This window comes from Colossoma macropomum, unplaced genomic scaffold, assembly GCF_904425465.1.
Source record: "Colossoma macropomum unplaced genomic scaffold, Colossoma_macropomum, whole genome shotgun sequence".
Classification (NCBI taxonomy): domain Eukaryota; kingdom Metazoa; phylum Chordata; class Actinopteri; order Characiformes; family Serrasalmidae; genus Colossoma; species Colossoma macropomum.
In genome coordinates, this window is record NW_023494788.1 from 1,738,581 (window position 1) to 1,762,314 (window position 23,734).

The 23,734-nt window shown below is 41.5% G+C and overlaps 2 protein-coding genes across 2 annotated transcripts; one reads left to right on the forward strand and one right to left on the reverse strand.

The window, feature by feature from the left end:
- The first annotated feature begins 32 nt into the window (after nucleotides 1-32).
- On the forward strand, nucleotides 33-8,193 carry ric3b (RIC3 acetylcholine receptor chaperone b). Its single transcript, XM_036568006.1, has 6 exons — nucleotides 33-434; nucleotides 2,531-2,745; nucleotides 4,022-4,103; nucleotides 4,187-4,289; nucleotides 5,301-5,446; nucleotides 7,042-8,193. Exons 1-6 carry the CDS (start codon nucleotides 329-331, stop codon nucleotides 7,467-7,469), a joined length of 1,080 nt encoding a protein of 359 aa, XP_036423899.1. The 5' UTR covers nucleotides 33-328; the 3' UTR covers nucleotides 7,470-8,193.
- Nucleotides 8,194-11,567: 3,374 nt separating this feature from the next.
- psma1 (proteasome 20S subunit alpha 1) lies at nucleotides 11,568-21,795 on the reverse strand. The gene is made up of 10 exons (XM_036568008.1): nucleotides 21,703-21,795; nucleotides 19,228-19,272; nucleotides 19,036-19,137; nucleotides 17,845-17,948; nucleotides 16,478-16,566; nucleotides 15,398-15,468; nucleotides 15,171-15,300; nucleotides 13,419-13,498; nucleotides 13,230-13,334; nucleotides 11,568-11,777 (listed from the first exon to the last, which is right to left on the reverse strand). The coding sequence occupies exons 1-10, from the start codon at nucleotides 21,703-21,705 to the stop codon at nucleotides 11,718-11,720; spliced, it is 789 nt and encodes a 262-aa protein (XP_036423901.1). The 5' UTR covers nucleotides 21,706-21,795; the 3' UTR covers nucleotides 11,568-11,717.
- Nucleotides 21,796-23,734: the final 1,939 nt, after the last annotated feature.

Below are 23,734 nucleotides of genomic sequence, written 5' to 3' on the forward strand. Positions count from 1 at the left end.
GCGACCGGAAGCTCCGCCCACGACGCGGGGCGATGGGGAGCCGCGGAGCCGCGCGCGCCTGTTTAATATCAGTTTATTCTGTTTATTTTGGAGGATTAATTTGATTGATGTTTATATTTGCTGGTGCGAATAAACCGTAGCGGACAAAGCTCAGCAGCGCGCGCGACCACCGGTTTAATTCACCAATCATCACCGCGTTCATCATCACTGCCCTCTGCGGCGGACGGTCATCATCAGCGGCCCCGTTATCGACATTATTCATACTGTTCTATTTTATTATTATATTATTATTATTGTTATTATTATTATTGTTATTATATCCTTCGTGATGTCGGCGTTTGTGCAGCTCGCGCTGCTCTCCGGTCTCGCGCTGTGCGTTGCGCTGCTGCTGCAGAGAGCCGGAGTAAACAACAACAAGGAGGGCAAACCGGAGGGTAAGAGAGGAGAACACAGGAACACAGGAACACAGGGGGTTAGTACGGAGCCCTGCCGGTGACATCCCGTATAAATAAAAATAATGCCATGACTTAGCAAGGCGTGGGAACGAGATTAGTAAAGCGTGGGAACGAGAGCATGCCTTGTCAAGCTGTGGCCACAACTTAATTATCTTGTTCCTACGCCTTACTAAGTTGTGTACGGAGCCCTGCTGGTGGCATCCTCTATAAATAAAAATAAAGCGTGGCCACGCCTTATTATCGCATGGGAACGAGATCCTAATACGTGGCCAATGACTTAGTAAGGTGTGGGAACGAGATAATGGCTTACTAAGTTGTGGCCATGCATTAGGATCTCGTCCCACACTTTGCTAAGTCGTGGCCACGACTTAATCATCTCATTCCCACGCCTTACTAAGTTGTGGCCACGCATTATTTTTATTTATACAGGGTGTCACCAGCAGGGCTCTTTTATGGGGGGGGGTACAGTATTAGAAGAGTAACAGCTGTAAGGGGAGGGGGGGGTTATAGAACTGCACTCTACACTCTTAAAAATAATGGTTCTTCAGGTGTGCTTTAGTAAACACAGTGGTTCTATTGAGAACCATGAGATCCACATAGAACCATCTGCATGCTTAAATGGTTCTTTGTATGGTGAAATGGTTCTTCAGATTGTGTTGTGTATGGTTCTATACAGAACCAAAAAGTGTTCTGCTATTATAACAAGCTTGTTATAACAATAGTAGAACCCTTTTTGGTGCTGTATAGAACCATACACAACACATTCTCCATCAATCTGAAGAACCCTTGAAAAACCATCTTTTTTAAGTGTGTTTGTAATTAGAGCTCTCTAAATAATATAACAAGTAAAATAATTCAGTTCTTGATCTCAGAGTTAAAAATAGTATCAAAGCTGAAAATTTGTTCCGGTTCTTCAGTCGGTCACTGAAGAACGAGAGAGCAGCGCAGCCGGGTTCTCCCTGCAGTAATACGAGCTGCATTATTAAATTACGAGGTATTGTCAGTAAAGCTTTAAAGATAATTGGTGCAGCTCGTCCTTCAGAGGACTCTGTTTACACTTAGTGCACTCTTAAAGGGGAACTCCACCAATTTTTCAAAAGTTCCACATAATTAGATGGTTGAGATTTAAACAGAGTCATTCAGAGTGGTTTGGAGTGAAACGCTCCGTTCTAGATAAACTTACCGAGTCAGAACTGTTCACAGTGGTGGAGATAGGAACCAGACGTCCACCTCTAAAAGCTCCCTCACAGAAAGTTCCTACATGAAATGGTTATGAATTCACTGCCTGATGACTGAGACACTGTTTTATGATAGTTTAGAGAACTTAAACTCCATTCATGGTGGAGGGATACATGCAGGGCGCTGTGAGGCAAAATAGTCCCCAAAGAAAACTTATTATTTCAGATTCTCCACTATTTTCCATCATCAACATTCCATATAAACTCAGAAGACTCGTGTAGGTTCACTGGTGGTTCTGGATAGTAAATAAAATGTCTATATCTGTGTTGTAGTCATGGCGACCCCTGGTTCCTATCACCACCACTATAGCTAAAGAAATTGGAGTCTGTAACTTTGTCTACAGTTAACCATTTCATATTAAACCACTCTGAATGACTTTACATCGCAACAACGGAATTCTGCTACATTTTTTTTACATGGGTGGAGCTCCCCTTTAATGGAGCAGAGAGAATAATCTCAGATTCCTCTCATCCAGCGTTCGAACTTTTCAGACCACTTCTTTCTGGGAGGAGCTACAGATCTTTAAAAACTAAGACTAGATCAGCTTTTTTCCGTCTGTGATTAACGTCACTCAACTCTTCCGAGTCGTGAATCTCATTATAGTCTCTGTCAGATTTCCAGCCGTCGTAATCAGGTACAGATGCCATTACTGTGTAATTTCCCATGATTCCCCTCTAACAGATGCTGTATAATGTATATTATTAACTGTATGTGTCTTGTATTGTATGTTTATGTGTTTTGTGGTACAGCAGAGCTGAACTGCCGACATGTGTGGCACTAAAAGAATCAGTCAGTCATCAGTCAGTCCTGTGTGCTGATGTCCTGTTGTTGTCCAGGGCCTGCTGGACATTTCCCTCCGATGCTCCACAGGAAGGCGGCTCCAGAGCCTGCGCGGGGGTCCGGGGGGCATTTCTCCAGGGCTCACAACCCCGAGGCCATCGCCAGGGCGAAGGGCGGCACAACCGCTGGGGGAAAATCCAACCTTGCGGGACAGATCATTCCGGTCTACGGATTCGGGATCCTCCTGTACATCCTTTACATCATCTTTAAGGTGATGATTTTAACGTTCACATTTAAGGAACATTCGTCCTTCACTGAAACTGTACGGAGAGGAATTTGTGCCAGATTGAAAATCAGTCACTACAGTGGAAATATGTGAAATGCAGTGCTCACATGACATCACTGTTCCACAGTGAGACTCAGAATATGAGCCAGAATGAAAACAAACCCTCTGTTACACTGTTTACACCTCACTCCAGCTCTTTACTGAAAAACAGTGCAGCAGGATTTTCACTTTACAGATGAAATGCTGAATTTGTGAATATAATCCACTTTAAAATGTAGTAAAATCACAGCTATACTGTTTTACTCTGTGCAGCACTTTAAACAGATTTCCCTCTGAAATACAATCAGAACAGTGAAAACAGCGAAAAGCACACATTACATGACTTTTCCACATTTGACAAACAGAATATGAAAAGCAAAACCTCTATTACGCTGTTTTCACCTCTGTTTTGTACTTCAAATGGATTTGCTTCATTGAAACACAACCAGAACAGTGAACTGCAGTGAACACATGAGATTACATTTAAACAGTAAGATGCAGAAAATGAGCCTAAATGAAAAGTTAAAGATTTAATTAACTACACTGATTTAATGCTGTTCAAAGTGCTGCACAGTCTAAAGCAGTGTAGCTGTGATTTTATCACATTTCAGGGCGGATTGTATTACATTCTGGCACAAATTCAGCATTTTATTTTTAAATGTAAATCCTGCTGCTGAACTGTTTCTCAGTATAGAGGTGAAGTGCAGTGTAAACAGTGTAATAGAGGGTTTGTTTTCATTGTGGCTCGTATTCTGTATCTCATTATCGAGCAGTAATGTATGTGTGCACTGCATTTCACTGTTTTCCACTGTAGTGACTGATTTTCAATCTGGCACAAATTCCTCTGATTGTGTGATGTGGCTAAAGAACTAGCGCGTAACCTGGGTGTACTAGCAGGATTGATCACTGTAATGGTCGCTTAACTGGACTCCCAAAAAAGACAAACAGCTTCAGCTGGTTCAGAATGCAGCTGCCAGAGTCTCACTAGGAGTAAAGAAGGAAAAACACTGTTAGCTCTGCTGCACTTCTCTGCTCTAACGCCACTCTATTATCATTTCAGCTTGAATTTATTGTTTAATTTTTCTTTTTTGAATCTACTGTTTTAATCATGTCTCTAATCTCCCACATCATTACATTTCATCATCTGTAAAGCTCTTTGAATGACCGCAGTGAATGAAAGGTGCTCTGTAAACTTGCCTTTTGTTTATCGTTCCTCTAAAAGATCACGTCCAAAGGGAAAACGGCGAAGCCTCATGAGAGCAGATTCCCCGCTGTCAGATCAGAGAATCTGAAGAGAAAAATCAGTACGTGTTCTCTGTTCACTTCTACAGCTGACCGACTCCTGAAGGCCCCGTTTTTACTAAAATTATCCCATGATGCTTTTCAGCGGACTTTGAGCTGACCCAGCTTCAGGAGAGGCTGAAGGAGACGGAGGAGGTGATGGAGAGAATAGTGTCCAGAGCCCAAGCTCAGCGAGGCAGCCCGGACAGGTTCGCTCGCTCCTCTGCTTTTTGTTCTGGATCAATCCGGATATGACAGAAATCAGATTTGATGTGTTTTTAGCTGTTCAGACGATCATAAATCGATCTGGATATGACAGAAATCAGATTTGATGTGTTTTTAGCTGTTCAGACGATCATAAATCATCCTGGATATGACAGAAATCAGATTTGATGTGTTTTTAGCTGTTCAGACGATCATAAATCAACCTGGATATGACAGAAATCAGATTTGGGCTGGCAGTCTCAACATAGCCTTTGTTTATGTGCCTACTGGCCACATTATCAGAAACCCCTCCCGTGTAGCTCCACCCCTCTGGTGTACATTACAAAAAAATAGAATTGGCAATTTTCTGCTTAGCTGTTTCAAACACACCTGTATGGCAGGTGCACACTTAAAAAAGATGGTTCTTCAAGGGTTCTTTAGTAAAGAAAATGGTTCTATATAGGACCTTTTTGAAAAGGGTTCTTCTATTGCTGCTGTGCATTAAAAACTAATTTCAAATATAATGTTTAAATTTAATAGTATTCTTTTAAAAAACGCTGTATAACAGTGTTTCACTGTGGTCGGAAGAAAACCTCGTATCTCCATTTTTGATGTTTCAGTTTTTGACATAATTTAAAAATACCTGTTACCCTTTACATTGTGTGTAAATTTGATGATGAATGAACTAAAAGAAACGACCCAGAATGACTTGGAAAAAAGTCTGGTTCCATTGACTTCCATTAAAAGTGAAGTATGTTTTTCCTTCTCCTGTGAAGTTACCATTTTGGAGACACGAGGTTTTCTTCCGACAACAAGAATGCAGACTTGACTAGTTTAGGACTCGAAGACTGGGACTTGGGACTGGACACTCAGACTGACTCAGGACTTGAATCGAGACTTGACTGTCTTGACTCAGGACTTGAGTCTCGAGACTTGATACTTACTTGTTGCCGCCGCTGGTCAGGCTGTCCTTTCTGTGTTGCTCTTACTGGATGTCTTATCTGTCTGTGCCGCAGGGCGGGTCCTGTCAGTGCGGATCAGGAGGAGGCGCTGCTGCTCCAGCTCAGGGAGATCACGCGGGTGATGCAGGAGGGCCGGCTGGTGGACGAGTTTCCCCCAGAGCAGGGGGCCACAGACCCCCACTATGAGCAGGACTTGGAAGGTATGTTAATGCTTTAAAACCTGGTTATCATAACCATGCGGGCGAGAGAAGACCAGCAAGGAGAGCATCGGAGTTCAGTACAACACGGAAAACATTCAGAATGGGTAACGTTGCTGTTAACCTCTTCATATCACGGTGCCGGGACCAGGACACACTTCCGTCATTCACTTCTGGTTTTTAAAAATCAGTTTAATTCATCAAATCATCCAGCAATTCGGTGATCCAACACACTGTTAAAAAGCTTGAAATTTCAGAATTCAGAACCCGCAAAACGTTTTATAGCCTCTTTACTCTGTGGCAGTTATTCATACGGTTATTCTGACTGTGGTGAAAAACTTGTGTTACGTTTCAAAAGAGATGAAGATCACGATGGTCGCCTGAAGTATGTGGGAACAGCTTAGTTTGGGTATGAAAGAGACAACAGTTAAAGGGGAATTCCACCAGTGTTTCAAAATTTCTGAATAATCCAGTGTTTAGATGTAATCAGAGTGACTCAGAGTGGTTTGGTGTGAAATGGTTCAGATGTCTTTACAGTGGTGGTGATAGGAACCAGGGGTCGCCATGACTACAACACAGATATAGACATTTTATTTACTATCCAGAACCACCAGTGAACCTACACGAGTCTTCTGAGTTTATATGGAATGTTGATGATGGAAAATAGTGGAAAATCTGAAATAATAAGTTTTCTTTGGGGACTATTTTGCCTCACAGCGCCCTGCATGTATCCCTCCACCATGAATGGAGTTTAAGTTCTCTAAACTATCATAAAACAGTGTCTCAGTCATCAGGCAGTGAATTCATAACCATTTCATGTAGGAACTTTCTGTGAGGGAGCTTTTAGAGGTGGACGTCTGGTTCCTATCACCACCACTGTGAACAGTTCTGACTCGGTAAGTTTATCTAGAACGGAGCGTTTCACACCAAACCACTCTGAACCGCTCTGTTTACATCTGAATCGTTTAATTGTATAGAATTTTTGAATGTCCATGTTGCTGTTTTGTTTAATTTTTGGGGATATTTTTACATGATTAGAGCACAAAGACAAAATGCATGTGCTTAGTAAAATCTGGTGGCAGAACCTCCTGTCTGTTTACCTTTAATTTTTTTTTCTTTGATAAAATAAGGATATATTTGAATTTCCTCATTAGTCCACAGGAATCTGCTGCCTTCGGTTATGTTTAGTTGGAATATGCATAAATATATCTGAATGTGTCACAAAGGACGCACTAAACAGACCTGTGTTTTAAAAAAATCGAGAAAATAACCTTAAAATAACATTAACTAAAATAAAATGAAACACAATAAAACACAAAACAGTGTCAGAAAGTATTCAGTGAAGTCTATTAGAGATTAATGAACAACTGCACACACTTTGAGACCAGGGATGCTTTGAGGAGCAGTTAGCACTATGCTAACTGGTGTACATAAACCTCCATTACTTGTTAGCTACATTAGCCTTGTAGCTCTAGCACTAAAACTAAAGAAGCAAACTTCAGATGCCGAACACGTCTCAGCTGACGGACGTTTACGGTAAAAGCTGAGTAAACTGTCGCTTTAAAATAAGTGAACTAATGAAGTATTTTTGTGAACAGATTATCCTGACGGGACGGAGTACTCCGAGGAGACGATGACCGAGTGGCATCAGCACTGCTGCAGACACCATGAGCACCAGGCCAGCAGGTTCCAGCACGGAGGGATGGATGGAGAGATGGACGGAGGGATGGACGAGGACAGAGAGGGACGTGCAGATGGAGGGAACCACCCTGATGGTGAAAGTGTTGATGACTTTTTTGCAGACTGTGTTTATGATGAGGGAGACTGCCTCGCTGGAGATGGTGATGAAGATGAGGAACTTGCTGCCGAGATGATGACGAAGGGTCTGGAGGCCTTTTCTGCAGACCAGCACAAAACTTTCCACAAACTTCCACCTGAAAACGAGGATCTCTGCTGGAGCGCTCCATCATCAGGCAACGGTCTGATAAGACGGAAGACCAAGAACGAAGCGGTCAGAGTGACCTGAGTCCCCAGCACGAAACTTCCCCTTCACTGCATTTTTATTTATGTATTTATTTACTTATTTATTCCCCTCTTACCTTTTGCATGTTGGTTGTTGGTTGAAGGCTGTAATGGTGCACAGAAGTCATGGTTCGGTTCACACCGCGGTTCGGACATCACGGTTCGGTACGAGTCGGTCCAACAGAACAAAAGCAAGAAAAGCACCCAAACGCCTGAGGCTAGGATTCTTTTCATTTATTGTGAACAGACAGTAGTGCAACTTAGTTTGTTCCACCTGGTGTTGCCTAGCGCCCCCCTGAGGAGGCTTTAGTTGGTGCAGACTGTAGTGGGTGGCTTACACTGATCTCTGTGCTGATAGTTCAGCTTCAGCTGTGATTGTTTAGTTAGTGACACACAGAGAAATCTGTCAGTCTTGGTGCTGAATCTGTTCTCAGGCGCAGAAACACTGCAGGCCGTGTAGAGGATCAGACTCGATAGCTGCCTCTTCACCTCTCACTCACTGTCCACCTCCAACTCAGCCTCACAGCTGATCGGGGGTCAGGAGTTATGGCGCTGCTGCAGTTATGCAACCTACAGCTTAAGGTTTCCAGGTGGAACTCGCATTTGGGAAATTCGGCTCCGCATTACATTCATCAATGAATGCATATACATGCGCTCAATAATCCGATCATTATTGGATCTCTGCAGTTGTCCGATTATTCAAATGGTCGTGTAAACACCACACTCCGATCTAGAAAACTGATTAAGAAATCTGATAAAGTGGCTGGAGTTTAGCTCAGTAATCAGATTTCTCAGTGCATGTAAACTCTTACTCTGATTTCTATCTGATTTCTCAGTCAGTGCGAGATCAGACGGTGGATGCCACGAGACGCAGCAAAACACTGTTGGAGCGGCGCTGAAACCGAACACGAAATAAAGGGTTTGAATATTCTTCATCTTCTAGATGATGTTTGTTCATATTTTCAGGTGAAGTGACTCGATGTTTAAATAAAAGCTGCGTCGTGAAGTTTGAGTTTTACGTTACGTTTACGTCGCGTCTTCTTCTGTGAGTTTATTGGCTGGTTGTAAAGCAGAAATCTGATTACTGTCTGACTCATGTAGACCTGGGAGTTTCCCTTTATCTGATTACTCAAGTGCATGTAAACGTGATGATCGGATTACTGACAAAGTCTGATTTTCTGCAGTTATCGGATTATTGAGTGCATGTAAACACACTCATTCTTGGCACATACTGTGTTTTCGGTATGACTGTCCGCACCGAACCGTAACGTCCGCACCATGATGGTTCAGGGTGAATACAGGTACTGTTACACCCCTAGTTTTTAATTCATTCATTCCTCATCTAAACCCGGGAGGAAACCCACACAGCTACGGGGACAACAGGCAGACTCCACACAGAGAGAACGCTGGTTACCCGTCCGGGGAATCGAACCCAGGCCCTTCTTGCTGTGAGGCGACGGTGCTGGTTTTTGTATTGTCTTAATTGATAGTATTGAGGAGATAATCGCTGCTGTTTAGAAGGAATGAGAGGACTGGGCTGGTGTGAAAGCAGAAAGCCGAACCCGACCCGACCCGATGGGCACCGCTAAATTTGAACCCCAACCCCTACCTGAACCCGATCATGCACACCGGCACAGATGGAGCTTTCTTTATGTTTCATATACAGTTAGAAATCCCTGCTGAAAAAACAGCGCAGACCAGCAAGCATTTCATGCTGGTCTAATCTGGTCTAGTGCTGGTCTGGTTCAGGCATGTCTAGTCACCCCAGCATGGTCATGCTTGTTGACCAGCATACCAGTATCAAAACAAAAAAAGAACCCTAGTTTTCGTCAGGCCTCGTCAGACTCGGGTCGGGTCTGAAACCTCTAGATGGAATATTCTTACTAAATCAATGAGAGCTAATTTATAAACTTTCACTTTAGATTCACTGGGAACATTTTAGCTTAGCGCTGGGCAGCTTTGATAAAATTCTAAATCACATATATTGTGTTCTCTTAATATTACACCAAAATGGACCTTATACGGTGTATTTATATCACCATGGCAACAGGGACACCATGGAACATAATACTATCACTGATATAGTGACTGACTCCTGCAGCACAACAGTGTTTAATATATCTGAGAAACAGTCATTTGGGATTCAGCCACATCCACCCTGCTGAAATAGTGACTGTTTGGCTGTAGAAGTTTTCAAAACTTCCCTAGTGCACTATTTAGGGAGTACGGAGCCGTTTGAGACTCAGCCTGGGTGTGTAAAACATTAAAGTTTGTTGTTTAGTCTTTTATACTGCAGTTTTACAGTGAATCAGACTGTAAGTGCTTTAATTCAAGCCTGTGATATTAATGATGGAGCTGTTTAGGCTGTTGGCTCTTTTAGCCCTGTTAGCTAGCTGAGCAGCCCAGTTCTAGATAAGAAAATAAGCTGACAGCCCCTCAGTTTAAACAGAACCGGGTTCTCACTTCATCAGTGGGGTCCAAAAGTCTGAGTACCGGTGAAAATGTGTGTATTTTGCTTCTCTAATTTAATACAAACATTATTATTACAGATTCTATTATCAGCTCCATAATCTGGAGGAATCTTTGGAATTTTAACTTGAATTTCAGAATTTTTCAGTATTTGGTGGTGTGTCCCTCTTCTGCTTTAATGACAGTGAGCGCTCGAGCTGCACGGACCCCACAAGTTTGTGTAAAATCTTCTGATCAGCAGATCAGATCCAGCTGAGAGTCTGAACACGAGCTCCACTGGAAGAGATCAGACTAAAAACACTGACCTTTTTATACAGACCTCAATTTCAGAAACCTGCTTCAATTTAATTAAATTAATTTAATTTACTTCAAAATATTGACCAAGAAACAGTGCAGAATCCTTAACATTTATTCATTTTACTTAAGTTTTTTTGTTTAAATATTTTAAATCTTTATTGTTTGTTTCCAGGTGTAAATAAGAACATCCCAGTATTTCGATGTCTTCTCAGACTTCTGGACCCACTGTAACTTTATCGATACCACTAAAGCTGGAATTGATTATGGCTGATATCAGTTCAGCGTCAGATAACAAAACCCAGCACTAACTGCAGGACTGAGGACCTGAGCACCTGTAATCACAGGGAGAATGAAGATGCTGAGTCATCAGCAGCACCGTGTTCTTTAGGTCTTATTATTATCAAGTGCCGTCAAGTCGTTCTGACTCCTGGCGTCCGTATCTGGATGGCGTTTCTCTAGAACATCTTCTGTTGTCTAGAACATCAAAGCCTCCTGTTTGGGTCTCCAGGCTTCGGAGTGGCTGGTTCATGATTCCTCTGATTGTCTTCATCCATCCAGTTGCTGGACGTCCTCTTTTCCCTTCACCTCTTCCAAGCATAACAGCCTTTTCCAATAAACTGGTTCTTCTCAGAACGTCTATTAATACCTGTATTCTTATTTATCGCTCTTATGCTCGTGGGTATATTTCAGTTTGTCCATCTGAATGTACGTGCCCAAATCAATAATAAATGTCATTTTTTAGGGTTTTTTTTGTAAGAGTTCCCCTCAAATTAACAGAAAATGTGTTTTATGATCATAAACATATTGCTATATGCTTACAATGTAGCCCCGAAAGCCTTAAATCTTAGACGCTCTTTGTATTATTTTATGAAAATAATGTTTTACAGAGCAGATCACTGAAGAGACGCCATCTGTTTATAGTTTATAGCCCAGATTTGTGGAAAAATGGGTCGACTTTCAGTAGAAAAAAAAAAACTGAGTTCAGCTTCTTTTATTATAAGGGTTTAAAATGACATCACCCATCTATTTGACTGGAAAGAAGACAGTTACAGCTCTCATACGACCCCCACCTTTAGAATGTAGCCTATGAAATATGAAAGTTATGAAGTAACTATATGCATGAACGAATATGATTGTGTTCTGGAACCACCGGTGGTCCCAAGGACTTAAAAGAGTTCAAATAAAGTGATCAGAGCAAATTTGGAATAGATTTCTCTACACACGCTGTCCAGCTGCTGGATGTCCATACTGAGTGTTTCTGTAAAGATGGTTAATCTGTGATGTTTGTTTCATTTTTTGGAATTTTGATGCAGGTAAAGTTAGACCAGAACACACGTTCAGAAAAAACACATTTATTGAACTGATTCTATGCAGATAGAAAACCAAAGCCATACAGCCGCTGTGGGTGACGCAGTGATACGTTATGTTTACTCTGGATAAACGTTGTAGCTCCTCTCTCTCCTCAGCAGAGGGGGTTGCAGGTTCCTCAGTGCTCCATGGGTTCATCAGACGCAGATGGAGGAGCATCGTCAGCCGGCTGAGCCACCTGCACCACAAACACAAACAGCACCGGCCTGTTAGAGGACTCTTACAACTAGACAGCTAAAACCAAAAGGACCAGCTAATCCAGGGCATCTGCTGGATTACCTTCCTCTGTTTTTACAGTTTAACACTAACTTTTCCAGTTTGGGTCCTGGAATACCCACTGTTCTAAAACGGTTTTCCAAAGGTTCTTTAGTAAAGAAAATGACTTCATATAGAACCATGAACACTCATAACGATTTGCATGCTAAAATATTTCTCTGCGTGGTGAAATGGTTCTTCAGACTGAGGGAGAATGTGTTTTATGTGGTTCTATATAGCACCAAAAAAGGTTCTAGTTAAGAAAATAAGTTTTCAGCCCCTCAGTTTAAACAGAACCAGGTTCTCATTTCATCAGTACACTCAGTGCTCCATGCGATCAGCATTAGAATCAAAGGTTATTCATTAACAGCACACAGGTTTTTCGAGGTGCAGTGATACGGAGTTCAGTTGTGAGGCGGTCACAGGTGAGCGTATATTGTGTATTTTACAACAGCTTCGAACGCAGCTCAGCCAATCAGATTTTAGGACCAGAACTATCCATTTTCTAAAGACAGATTTAGACCAATTATAGAACCTGTAAACAGTAACAACCAGCGTATATCTGCATAACTGCACAGTAACAAGTAGCTGATTGACAAACAAACTGGGCTGTACAATCATCTGTTAATATACTTTCAGCCCTTTCAAATTATTTTCTTACTGCAGCTTTTAAATAGTTAAACTTTTTATTTTCAGAAGCATTTCTAAAATAAGAAACTACTAATACGGCGCGTTTTCAGCCTTTTTTCTATGTCGCTCTGCTGTTCTGCTGTTCTGCTGGTGAATTTTTCACAAACCTCTGAAAAACTAAATATCGTGTATCATGAAAATATGTTCAAGTATTGTGATGCTTAACCAACACAAGGACTATGTGCACTAAGTGCAAAATGAATTTTGACAAAACAAACTTAAAGGAGAACTTCACCATTTTTTTTCAGAATTTCTACATAATTAAATTGTTATTAATGGTTATGAATTCACTGCCTGATGACTGAGACACTGTTTTATGATAGTTTAGAGAACTTAAACTCCATTTATGGTGGAGGGATACATGCAGGGCGCTGTGAGGCAAAATAGTCCCCAAAGAAAACTGATTATTTCAGATTTTCCACTATTTTCCATCATCAACATTCATATAAACTCAGAAGACTCGTGTAGGTTCACTGGTGGTTCTGGATAGTAAATAAAATGGCTATATCTGTGTCGTAGTCATGGCGACCCCTGGTTCCTATCACCACCACTGTAAAGACATCTGAACCATTTCACACCAAACCACTCTGAATCTCTCTGTTTACATCTCTCACACTGAGTTATGTAAAATTAAAAAAACAAAAAATCAGAATTCCTCTTTAAGGATCAGTGACTCTTATCTCACCTTTCTCTGAGGCCTCTCCTCCAGTCCTTCAAGGAAAGGAGCAACATCATCATCGTCGTAGATGGTGAACTCCATGTCCTTCCCCACGATTCCAACGGAGACGTTCTGAAAGACAGAAAGCTCTCTGAGCCGCGCTGTGCTGACGGGTGTTACTCATGGAAGGCTGTGGAGGGAGGAGTGATTTCTAACCTTGGTGGTGAGATCCTGCTCAGCGGGGAGAGTTTCTCTGAGCGCACACAGGCCGTGCCGCACCAGCTCGTTCAGATTACCTGCAGAGTTTGAAATGTGCAGAACCAATGAGCATCGATACACGGCAGGACAACAGAAATGTGTGTGCTACGTTCAGCCAACGACTCAAAAATCAAATCAGTTTCCAAATCCCAAATGTAGTCAAACAGCCAAGATCATGATTGGTCTTAGTTTTAGTACTGGAGCTACGAGGCTAAAGGAGCCCACAATTAATTTTATTCATCTTCTCCCCAACTGTTAATATGTTATGGCACTATCCTTTACAGTGCATCGTCACTCAGTCTGCATGTTTCTGCTTAGATGATTCACTGGACGCGTCATCACCGCTGCACTGTCACCTGCATAATACTTATGTGATTTTATGTACTTGGTTGTACTGCACATTTTATTTTATGGTTGTTTTAGTATATTTTATTATGTCTTTTTATTAGTATATTTATTTATGTTTTTACTTTTATTTACTGCTCTTGTTTTGCTCTTTACTGAACTCTGTGCTGCTGTAATAGACGACTTCCCCTCTGAGATTAATAAAGTGATCTGTCTGTCTGTCTGTCTGTCTGTGTATCAAGTAATGGAGGCTTACACCAATTACCAATCTACATCATCTGTTGATCAGGATCTCTAATTATGATTTGATTATGTGGTTTCTGACACTGTATGACACATTAATCTAGTGGAGGGCAATATATATATTTTTCATCTTTGCAATATACGTCACAATATTATTTTTTTCCCTGACATGTTCGAACAGTCAAAAAAGTCAACTGGGCCATAATATTTTTTAAATATCAAAAACACTGAGTACAAAGGATTTTTATTAAACAATTTTCATACTCCGCTGCAATAAACACTGTACTAAGCTGGAAAAGCTTAATTTGATATATTGCAACATAAATTATGATAAACATGAATAAAAATAAATATGATAAATAAATATTAACACACTACACAGCCCTACTGTTATCTATGGCATGGACAGAGGTTTGTCTATATGACATACTTCTGTCCATCTTTTTGATAAAAAGAGTGACGAGTCCAGTGACTTTGCGAGTGAGTGATAACTTGGACATGCAGTTAGCACTACGCTAACTGGTGCGGTATAAGCTTCCATTACTTCTCAGCTACATCAGCCAGTCCAGTTCGTTCGTTAATCTTTTGTTAAGATAATTTTTTACCAGTTTTTTTTATTATTTTCCTTCTGCTCCTTTTAATTAGTTTAAACGTTTTATTTTCACAAACATTTATAAAAAGGAAAGAAAAGAAAGTCAGGGTATTGGTAGTTTTTCAGCCTTTTTTAAAATGTAGCTCTGCTGTTTTACTGGAGTACTTTTCTCACAAACCTTGGAAAAACTGAATATTGTGTATCGTGAAAATGTGTTCAGGCACTGTGATGTTTTTACACAAGGACAAAACCCATTAGTGCACTAAGCGCAAAAATGACTTGGACAAAATATGAAGTTAAAGGAGATTTTTGCCAATTTTTCAAAATTTCCACATAATTATTAATGGTTGTGAATATGTCTGGGACATTGTTTTACGATAGTTCTGAAAAGCCGACATTAGCCTCGTAGCTCCAGTGCTAAAACTGAAGAACCAAACACGTCCCAGCTTATGGACTACACTCTGATCGTTGGCTGAACTGTGAATTTAAGTCTCGTGTGCTGGTGCGAGATACGGTGAAGGTGCTCCTACAGTCAGAGAAGGCGTCCATGTGTCTCTCCAGGTACGTGCGGGCCGACTGTGAGCGAGCGCCGATGGACATGGCCTTACAGTCAAAATAATTAGCAGAGGGGCAGGTCTGGAAGATGTGGGGTCCCATATCCTAAACACACAAAACAACAACCGGCGAACATTTTCATTTACCGCTGTAAACAACTGTGTCTAGTTTTAAAACGTCCTGCTGCAGCCTGATGACTCACATCATAGCCCGCGATCAGGAGGCCGACTCCATACGGCCTGCGCCCGTACCGCTGTGTCGGGATCTGGGTTTCTGAATCAGAACTTAAGGAAACGTAAGAGTCATCATAATAAGCTCAGACATTTTTCTTTTAGCTCAGTTTTGTGCCGAGTCTGTCACAGTTTGTCTGCGAAAGCCCACATCAGTTTGACTGTTTGTGACAGCTTATATGTGTTTTTGTTGGTTCTGCACTGTAACGGTAAAAGCGTGTTGATTACTCAGGAATGTGGCACGTAGGGCTGATTACATGAAAGAGGAGTAGTTAGTTTTTAACTTGAATTATAAACCATGTATCCGCATGTTATACACACTTTATCACTTTTGTGAGCATCACTGAAGGAGAGGAAACCCACACCAGCAGGATCTCTCCAACGCACGTCTGTTTCTAGTTACAAGTTTAATGTATATGAAGTAAAGTGAAATGTTTGAAGTTACAGATTACATTTAAAGCAAAAGTATATATGAAGTAAACTGTTTTGTTTAGGTTTGGTTTGAACAGATCAGCTAATAGGCTAACAGACTATACTATTCAGCAAGGCTGGTGGATTCACTGTAAAACTGTACAGTTACAGTGTAAATATTTTAGCTTTTATTTATTTATAATCCTTTATATTGTTAATTTTTGTGAAGTACAGAGTTCATATTTTGAGATATGAGAGTTATATGAACTGAAGGATATTAATTAGGATATTTTTAATTAACCTGACAATAATGACATAAACAATAGTAACTTATAACTTCTACAATAAAGGAATCAGTAAAAGTGATCTTATCTCCAATCCTAAAACAATACGCACCAACACTGTAAATGTTTAAACTGTTTTTGTTACAATTGTGCAGATTATTTATAAGTTATTCATGTTTATTTGTACAGTTGGTCTGTTTGTGGTTCACTGTCTTTAGGTTTACCACAGTAACACCGTCTGTGTCGCACTGCATTCACACGATTACAGCTCCCCACCTCCAGGTGAAGAGACGCAGCATCTTATCCAGCGTCAGCTCAGAATCATTTAAACTCAGAGAGAGTGAAAGTGAAGGATACTGCTCCCGATGAGCGAGACGAGGCGAGACACGGGAAGAGGCCGGTCGAACACAAACCTGGAGTCCAGACACTCCTGACGCATGAAGTTGCTGAAGAGCAGAGAGAGAAATTTCAGGCCTTTATTAACAAACACTTTATTACGCCTTAAACCTGTAGTACATAAGGCTGCGACCTCACTGCACTCAGACACTCAGACACGCCTTCACAGGCAGTAAACACACTTCAAATGATTACTGTGGAAATTTTCCCAGTTTTGGGCCACTAAAAAACAAAAACAAGCCTAAATATTACACTAGAACGTCTCTCAGAAAGAACACACGACTGGACAGGACACTCTTAAAAAGATGGCTCTTTAAAGGTTCTTTAGCACAAAAAAAAAGCACCATGAAAAAGAACCATGAGCACTCAAAGAACCATTTGCATTGTGAAAGGGTTCTTAAGAATGTGCTGTAGATGGTGCTACACAGAACCTTTTTGAAAAGTGTTCTATACAGCACCCAAAAGTGTGCTTCTATTGTTATGATGTGAAGCTTAACAATAGAAAAACCTGTTTGGGTGCTGTATAGAACACTTTTTAAAAAAGGACCTATACAGAACCATCTATAGCTCTTTCTCCATCAATCTGCAGATCATCTTCACCATGCAAAGAACTCTTTAATCATGCAAAGGGTTCTATGAGTGTTCATGGTTCTTAATAGAACCATTCTCTTTACTAAAGAACTTTTAAAGAACCATAATAAAAACAATACATCACTTCAGTATCGTCATAGTGATGTGCGAGTGTGCAGCAGCCACACTGTGGGACCTGTAATGTCAAGCAAGGCTAATTAAATTAAAAACATCACAATACAACTTTTTTTGCTGCTTGATACAAAAGAAACTCACACGGTTCTGTCTGACAGAACACAATCTATTCCGATTTAAGGTTCTTGGATACATGGAGAAAAGTACATACCTGCTTGTGTGTTTGTGCATTGAAACCAATCGTACAGAGTTAAAGGTCAAGAAAGAATCGCACTCAAAAAGAGGCTTCAGACTAAAAAGTCATTTTCCAGCTCGCTCTCTTTTTTTTATTATTATTTTTATTTTCTATGCAGACGAACAACCTACATAATCACCCCGATCACTCTAGAATGATTAATTCATCTCAAATAGAGTTCTTCAAGCCATCTGGTGAAAATTCTTGTATTTTTCTTATCACAAAATATGTATCGCAAAAGAAAAAAAAAATATTGCGATGCCAATTTTTTCCAATATTGCGCAGCCCCAACAGACAGAGGCTTCCTGTAGTTAAAAGAGAAAACATACAAGACAAATTTGCTTAAAACCCAACCCTGCTTACAATTCAATAAGAAAAGAATTCTTACCAAAGCAGTCGGGCATCAGCGGTCAGTCCAGCGATAGAAATGCCGATGTGGTTATCAACATGGAGAATCTTCTTCTGATGGGCCGCCAGCTCAGACTGCGCCCTCTGACACAGAGAAGGAAAGTTTTGGTTATGAATGTTAAAGTATAACAGTAAAATTCCCACAATGCTCAAACAGAGAGAGTTCTTTACAGCAAAGTCAGTGCACAGAATCAGACATAAAACATCCCACAGTTATAGGTTTATTATGATTATAGCATTTTTATGACCTCTACCTGTGGCTCAGAGGCTTATTGGACTGGCTGTTTGGGTGACACTACATCTCAGCTATTATGCAGCCTGGACCGGCCGCTTGAGTGACGCTGCATCGCGGCTACGGGGCTCTCTGGACTGGGGACCTGATCGGCGTGACATCGCAGCCTGGGGCGGCTGCTTGGTTGACGCTGCACTGCAGCTGTGGGGCTGCCTGGACAGGTAGTGTTTGGCTGCACGAGCAGCGCTACGAGGCCTCTCGGGCCGGCCGGTTGGGTGATGCTGCACTGCAGCTATGAGGCTGCCTGACTGGTGGTATTCGGATGTAGGAAAATGCTGCCCCTTTGTGGCTGAGGGCATTTTCGGCCTTCAAGGTTTCCCAGGCCGGCCTCCTGTGTGATGCACCATAGTTGCGGTGTGAGACTTTCTCCGCCGCTAAGGACTCTTTCCGGGCTGGCTAAGCGAGTCTATTCTGTGGTCAGTAAAATTCCCTCCGCTAGCTGTGGGAACCGTGGAGTGTGTGTGTGTGTGTGTTCTGTGTTATGTACTGTTGATTATGTATTGATTGTAAAGTGTCCTTGAATATGGGGAAAGGCGCTATATAAATAAAAGTGATGATGATGTATATTGTGTATCATCAAACTCTCCCTGTTCAAATTCAACCTTAAAACACAGCATTTTCTCCTGCATACCGACTTCCTCCATCTTGAATTTATTATAACTCATCATTTATTCCTGTGTTGTGATTTATGTATTTCCATCATTTGTTTCATCATCTGTGCGGTTTGTTTGATGTTCATCCAAACTGTAATCTCTCAGCGTTTTTGGGTCTTTGAAACGGGCTATATAAACGTTGTGTATTTTTTTATTGTAAAAATGTCGAAGTATCGTGATACACTCCTACATAATCCTTAATCAAACCAAACCCTGCAACAAATACCTTTAAAGCAACTAGAACGGCATGGGTGCGTGACTTTAGTCCCACAGTGGCAGATCCCTGCTTCACCGCCTCCATCGCATACTCGATCTGGTGGATTCGTCCCTGAAAGATCCACAAACACCGTAAGTAAAACCGTCACACGCGTTTTCTGCCATGAAAGAACAGCTGATTCTAAAAACATCCAGTTCTTACCTGAGGACTCCAAACGGTGACATCGTTATCGTACTGGTTTCGGAACTGCGGAGGAAAAAAAATTAAGAGAACATTAAAAACCACCTTTAGGGGTTCGGTTAGTCTATCATGACTGAAATGATACTTTAGCAGATCAATAATTAGAACTGCTCTGAACAAATATACTACACTGTAATACAGGAGATTTGAATGGATTTCCCTGTAAGCAGTGAACAGCTGTGAGTTTAACACTATAACCAGGTGAAGGTTCTGTGTGAATAATGTAAATGTCGATACTAATACCTTTATGTTGCATTATATAAGGGAAAATCCAACAATTTATCAAAATTTCTGCATAAGTAAGTGGTTAAGATGTAAACAGAGTTGTTCAGAGTGGTTTGGTGTGAAACACTCCGATCTAAATAAACGCACCAAGTCAGAACTGTTCACAGTGGTGGTGATAGGAACCAGACGTCCCCCTCTAAAAGCTCCTCACAGAAAGTTCCTACATGAAATGGTTATGAATTCACTGCCTGATGACTGAGACGCTGTTTTATGATAGTTTAGAGAACTTAAACTCCATTCATGGTGGAGGGATACATGCAGGGCGCTGTGAGGCAAAATAGTCCCCAAAGAAAACTTATTATTTCAGATTTTCCACTATTTTCCATCATCAACATTCATATAAACTCAGAAGACTCATGTAGGTTCACTGGTGGTTCTGGATAGTAAATAAAATGTCTATATTTGTGTTGTAGTCATGGTGACCCCTGGTTCCTATCACCACCACTGTAAAGACCTCTGAACCATTTCACACCAAACCTCTCTGAATCACTCTGATTACATCTCACACACAATTGTGGAAGAAAATTCTAAAAGTTAATGGAATTCCCCTTTTAATGCTACATTAGTGTTTTTGTATTATCCAGTAGAAACATGAACCCAGTCTTATAGTGGATCCTGAAGTGCAGTTGGGTCCAGTTCAGTGGACAAACGCACTAGCAGGTTCTCTCGTCCACAGCAGCCAAAACTTTCAAGATCACCTGAGATGTGACCATAAAATCTACTGTAAAATATACTAAAACATCTCTGTCTCAGAAACACAAATCATATTCTTAACTTTCAATGGATGTTAATGTAACAAGCTTTTATTCTGCACTGTTTCTGACCCGTCTCTCTTTGTCTAATCCGTCATGTCAAATTTTAAACACAAAAAATAGTTAATTACCACTGGCATTTTTAAATTTAGCAAAAATAAAATGACACGAATGGAGGTAAAGTTTTCTCCCAAGAAACCTGAAAAGAAACTAAACTTATAGAAAATTTAAAAATTGAGATGTTTAAATAGACTTTAATGAACAAGGCCAGAACACATATTAAAATAAATGCACCTGAACTGCATCCATGATTTCAGCTGTATTATTTCGCACTGGGTCTGTGGCTGTACGGATTTATTCTTAGCGCAGTGAAGAAGCAACGTATCCCCACAGTTTGGCAGTTTACTAGAAATTCCTGGTGCCATTTTAATTTTTGGAAATGGGGTGAATATCCAACACTAACACTATTAGAAGTGGGCGATACGGCAAAACATCATAAGATCTAAATTTCAATACGTTTTTTGACAACACAGAACATGACAGTATTTTTTCTGACATCTGATAAATGAGAATGGAAAAATACTTTCATAACCACTGATTCAGTTTTACACACTGAGCTGCACTGAAGTCTAACTAAACAGGACTAACGATGCTCTCTGTAATCTAACATGCGGCTCGGAGGTGTTTTAAGTGCTGATGATACTCGATACGCTCAGAAAAGCATACTGTGCTGTAATTTATCACGATATCAATAAACAGTCATACCGTCCAGCTCTAACAGGTAAGTTATATTGCGGATTATGACTCTGAACAGGGAACACCAGCACGGCTAAAGCCGACTCTTCTCACAGTCATTTAACACTGAAACGCCAGACAGAACAACTGGTTAAGCAGTTAAACTGGAGCCCTTGGTGGATCCGTCAGCGAATTAAAAACCATGTTTTACTCCTCGAGGTTTTAAAGGCGGCCGGGTCGAAAGCGAAACAGAGCTGAGTGAAGTTGGTCTGAAATGTTAGCCAGCCAGGCTAATGAAGCTGTTAGCCGGGGTTAGATAGAGAATCATCTAAGATGAAGGTCCGGATCAGCGTTAGACTGTTTTAGCGCAGATCTCCAAATAAGATTTCAGGCCGACACTGAAAGCCCATGAGCGGCTAAATCAGGAGCCGCCAGCGCTGAAGAGGCTAAACCAACCATAAGCTAGGCTAGGCTAGGCTAATTATGCTAACCACGGTAAACGCTTACTCACGGTCCCGCCGGTTTTACCCCATAACAGTATCTAATCAACACAAACGCGGCCGCTGGTCCGACACTCGGTCTCTGGGCCCGCAGACGGAGCTGAGCCCGCAGGAAAGCTCCGATTATCGGGGTTAAAATTTTAATTTCTGTCTTCTTTTCTCACCATCTCTGCGCCCGCAGCTTACTCTCAGCTCGACTTCTTTTCCTGGTTTTGCTCATTCAGACCAAAGCAGCAGGTCACAGAGTGGGAGTGGTTAAAGCCGGGGCCTTAAAGCTGCTCAGTTCTGTTCGTGGTTAAACAATCTGACCACTAGATGGCGGCATTGCAACGGTTTCCCAATAATTCACACATTAATCCATCCGTCCATCCATTCATCCATCCATCCATCTGTCCATTCATCCATCCATCCATCCATCCATTCATCCACCCACCTATCTAACTGTCCGTCCGTCCACCCGTCCATCCATCCACTCATTCACCTATCTATCTATCTATCTATCTATCTATCTATCTATCTGTCTGTCCATCTGTCTGTCTGTCCATCCATCCATCCATCCATCTATCTATCTATCTATCTATCTATCTATCTATTTATCATCCATCTGTCCTTCCATCCGTCCATCCATCCATCCACCCATTTATCTATCTATCTATCTATCATCCATCTGTCCGTCCTTCCATCCGTCCATTGATCTACTTTTACATGCCTGAATAATTGAGTGGAGAAGCATAACTAGCGTAGATGGTTACAGATTTCCTGCATATACGCGTTGCTGATGGGAACCAGATATCGCCATGACTACAACATAAATATAGCCATTTTATTAGTGGAAAATCTGAAATAATAAGTTTTCTTTGGGGACCATTTTGCCTCACAGCGCCCTGCATGTATCCCTCCACCATGAATGGAGTTTAAGTTTTCTAAACAATCATAAAACAGTGTCTCAGTCATCAGGCAGTGAATTCATAACCATTTACTGTAGGAACTTTCTGTGAGGAGCTTTTAGAGGTGGACGTCTGGTTCCTATCGCATCTGGTTTACTTCTGCAAATCAGTGGAATTCCCACGCATGTAGCCAGAAAAGAGTGCATGAGTGAAAAAGAGAGACAGAGAGAGAGAGAGAGAGAGAGAGAGAGAGAGAGAGAGAGAGAGAGAGACAGAGAGAGAGAGAGAGAGAGACAGAGAGAGAGAGACAGAGAGAGAGAGAGAGAGACAGAGAGAGAGAGAGAGAGAGAGGGCATGGGGTCAGTGTGCATGTCGCTTCGAGCTTGTTTCTGCTTTTTATGTCCTCCCAGTCTGGTCCGAACTCTAACCAACCATTTTACTTGTGAAACACAAAAATAGAGAGAAGCTAACGTTGTTTATTCAGGCAGAACAGAGCTCAGCAGACGGTACATAATGCTAGCGCTAATGTTAGTGTACGTCGCTCCAGTGTTGCAGTAATGAGTCAAAAAATTATTCCATTATATACGTTTGTTCCCTCAAAATGTAATGAGATTACAGTACTTATTACTTTATTTTACTTCTACAGTACTCTGTACCAAATTATCTCACTACACTACTTACCTGACTGCGGATCAGATAACATATTTCTTAAAACAAGCTAAATTATCCGCCAGTGTAGTGAGATAATTTCACTTAGAGCGGATCTATTATGCTTTTCTGGTTTTCTCTTTCCTTTATTGTGTTGTAGCTTTTTGTGCATGTAAACGTTCTGCAGTCCCAGAGCTCAGCGTTCCCTCCAGAGGGAGAAACTCTCTCCCACAGAACCCACTTTTCTCAGCTGCCTGAAACGCCTCGTTGGAATTCCAGCCCTTTTCCTTTGTTACAGGATGACATCATTTCGTAACACAGTCCTAACTGCCCGCCTACCGGCGAGCTCCGCCCCCTCACACAGCACGCAGCAGCTGCTGGATTAGGAAGAGTGTGTTCAGTGCTGTAGCCGTGTGTAGAGACACTGACTGGACTTTCAGGATCCACTCTGGATCAAACTGAAAGAACCAACGCTGCTGGAGAAACAGCCACAGCGGAGTTACAGCTGCTCAGGAGAGAAGGCTCTGTCTGCAGACTGCAGGACAGGGGCGGAACCTGGAGTGGGGAACCGCTCTGGAGGATGACTTATCAGAACAGAGTGAGCGAGCTGACCAATCAGAGCATGCCGGGAGGCGGGGCTTAAAGACACAGGAGCTCTAAC

What these genes read in the sequence shown, in the direction of transcription:
- psma1 (XM_036568008.1), bottom strand. An exon ending in GCTGATGCCCGACTGCTTTG is followed by an intron (nt 16,567 to 17,844) that starts GTAAGAATTCTT and finishes TCTGCTCTTCAG; the next exon opens with CAACTTCATGCGTCAGGAGT. An exon ending in CATGGACGCCTTCTCTGACT is followed by an intron (nt 13,499 to 15,170) that starts GTAGGAGCACCT and finishes CAAACTCTGCAG; the next exon opens with GTAATCTGAACGAGCTGGTG.
- ric3b (XM_036568006.1), top strand. Translation starts at nt 329, where the DNA reads ATGTCGGCGTTTGTGCAGCTCGCGCTGCTCTCCGGTCTCGCGCTGTGC. An exon ending in GAATCTGAAGAGAAAAATCA is followed by an intron (nt 4,104 to 4,186) that starts GTACGTGTTCTC and finishes GATGCTTTTCAG; the next exon opens with CGGACTTTGAGCTGACCCAG. An exon ending in CAGCGAGGCAGCCCGGACAG is followed by an intron (nt 4,290 to 5,300) that starts GTTCGCTCGCTC and finishes TCTGTGCCGCAG; the next exon opens with GGCGGGTCCTGTCAGTGCGG.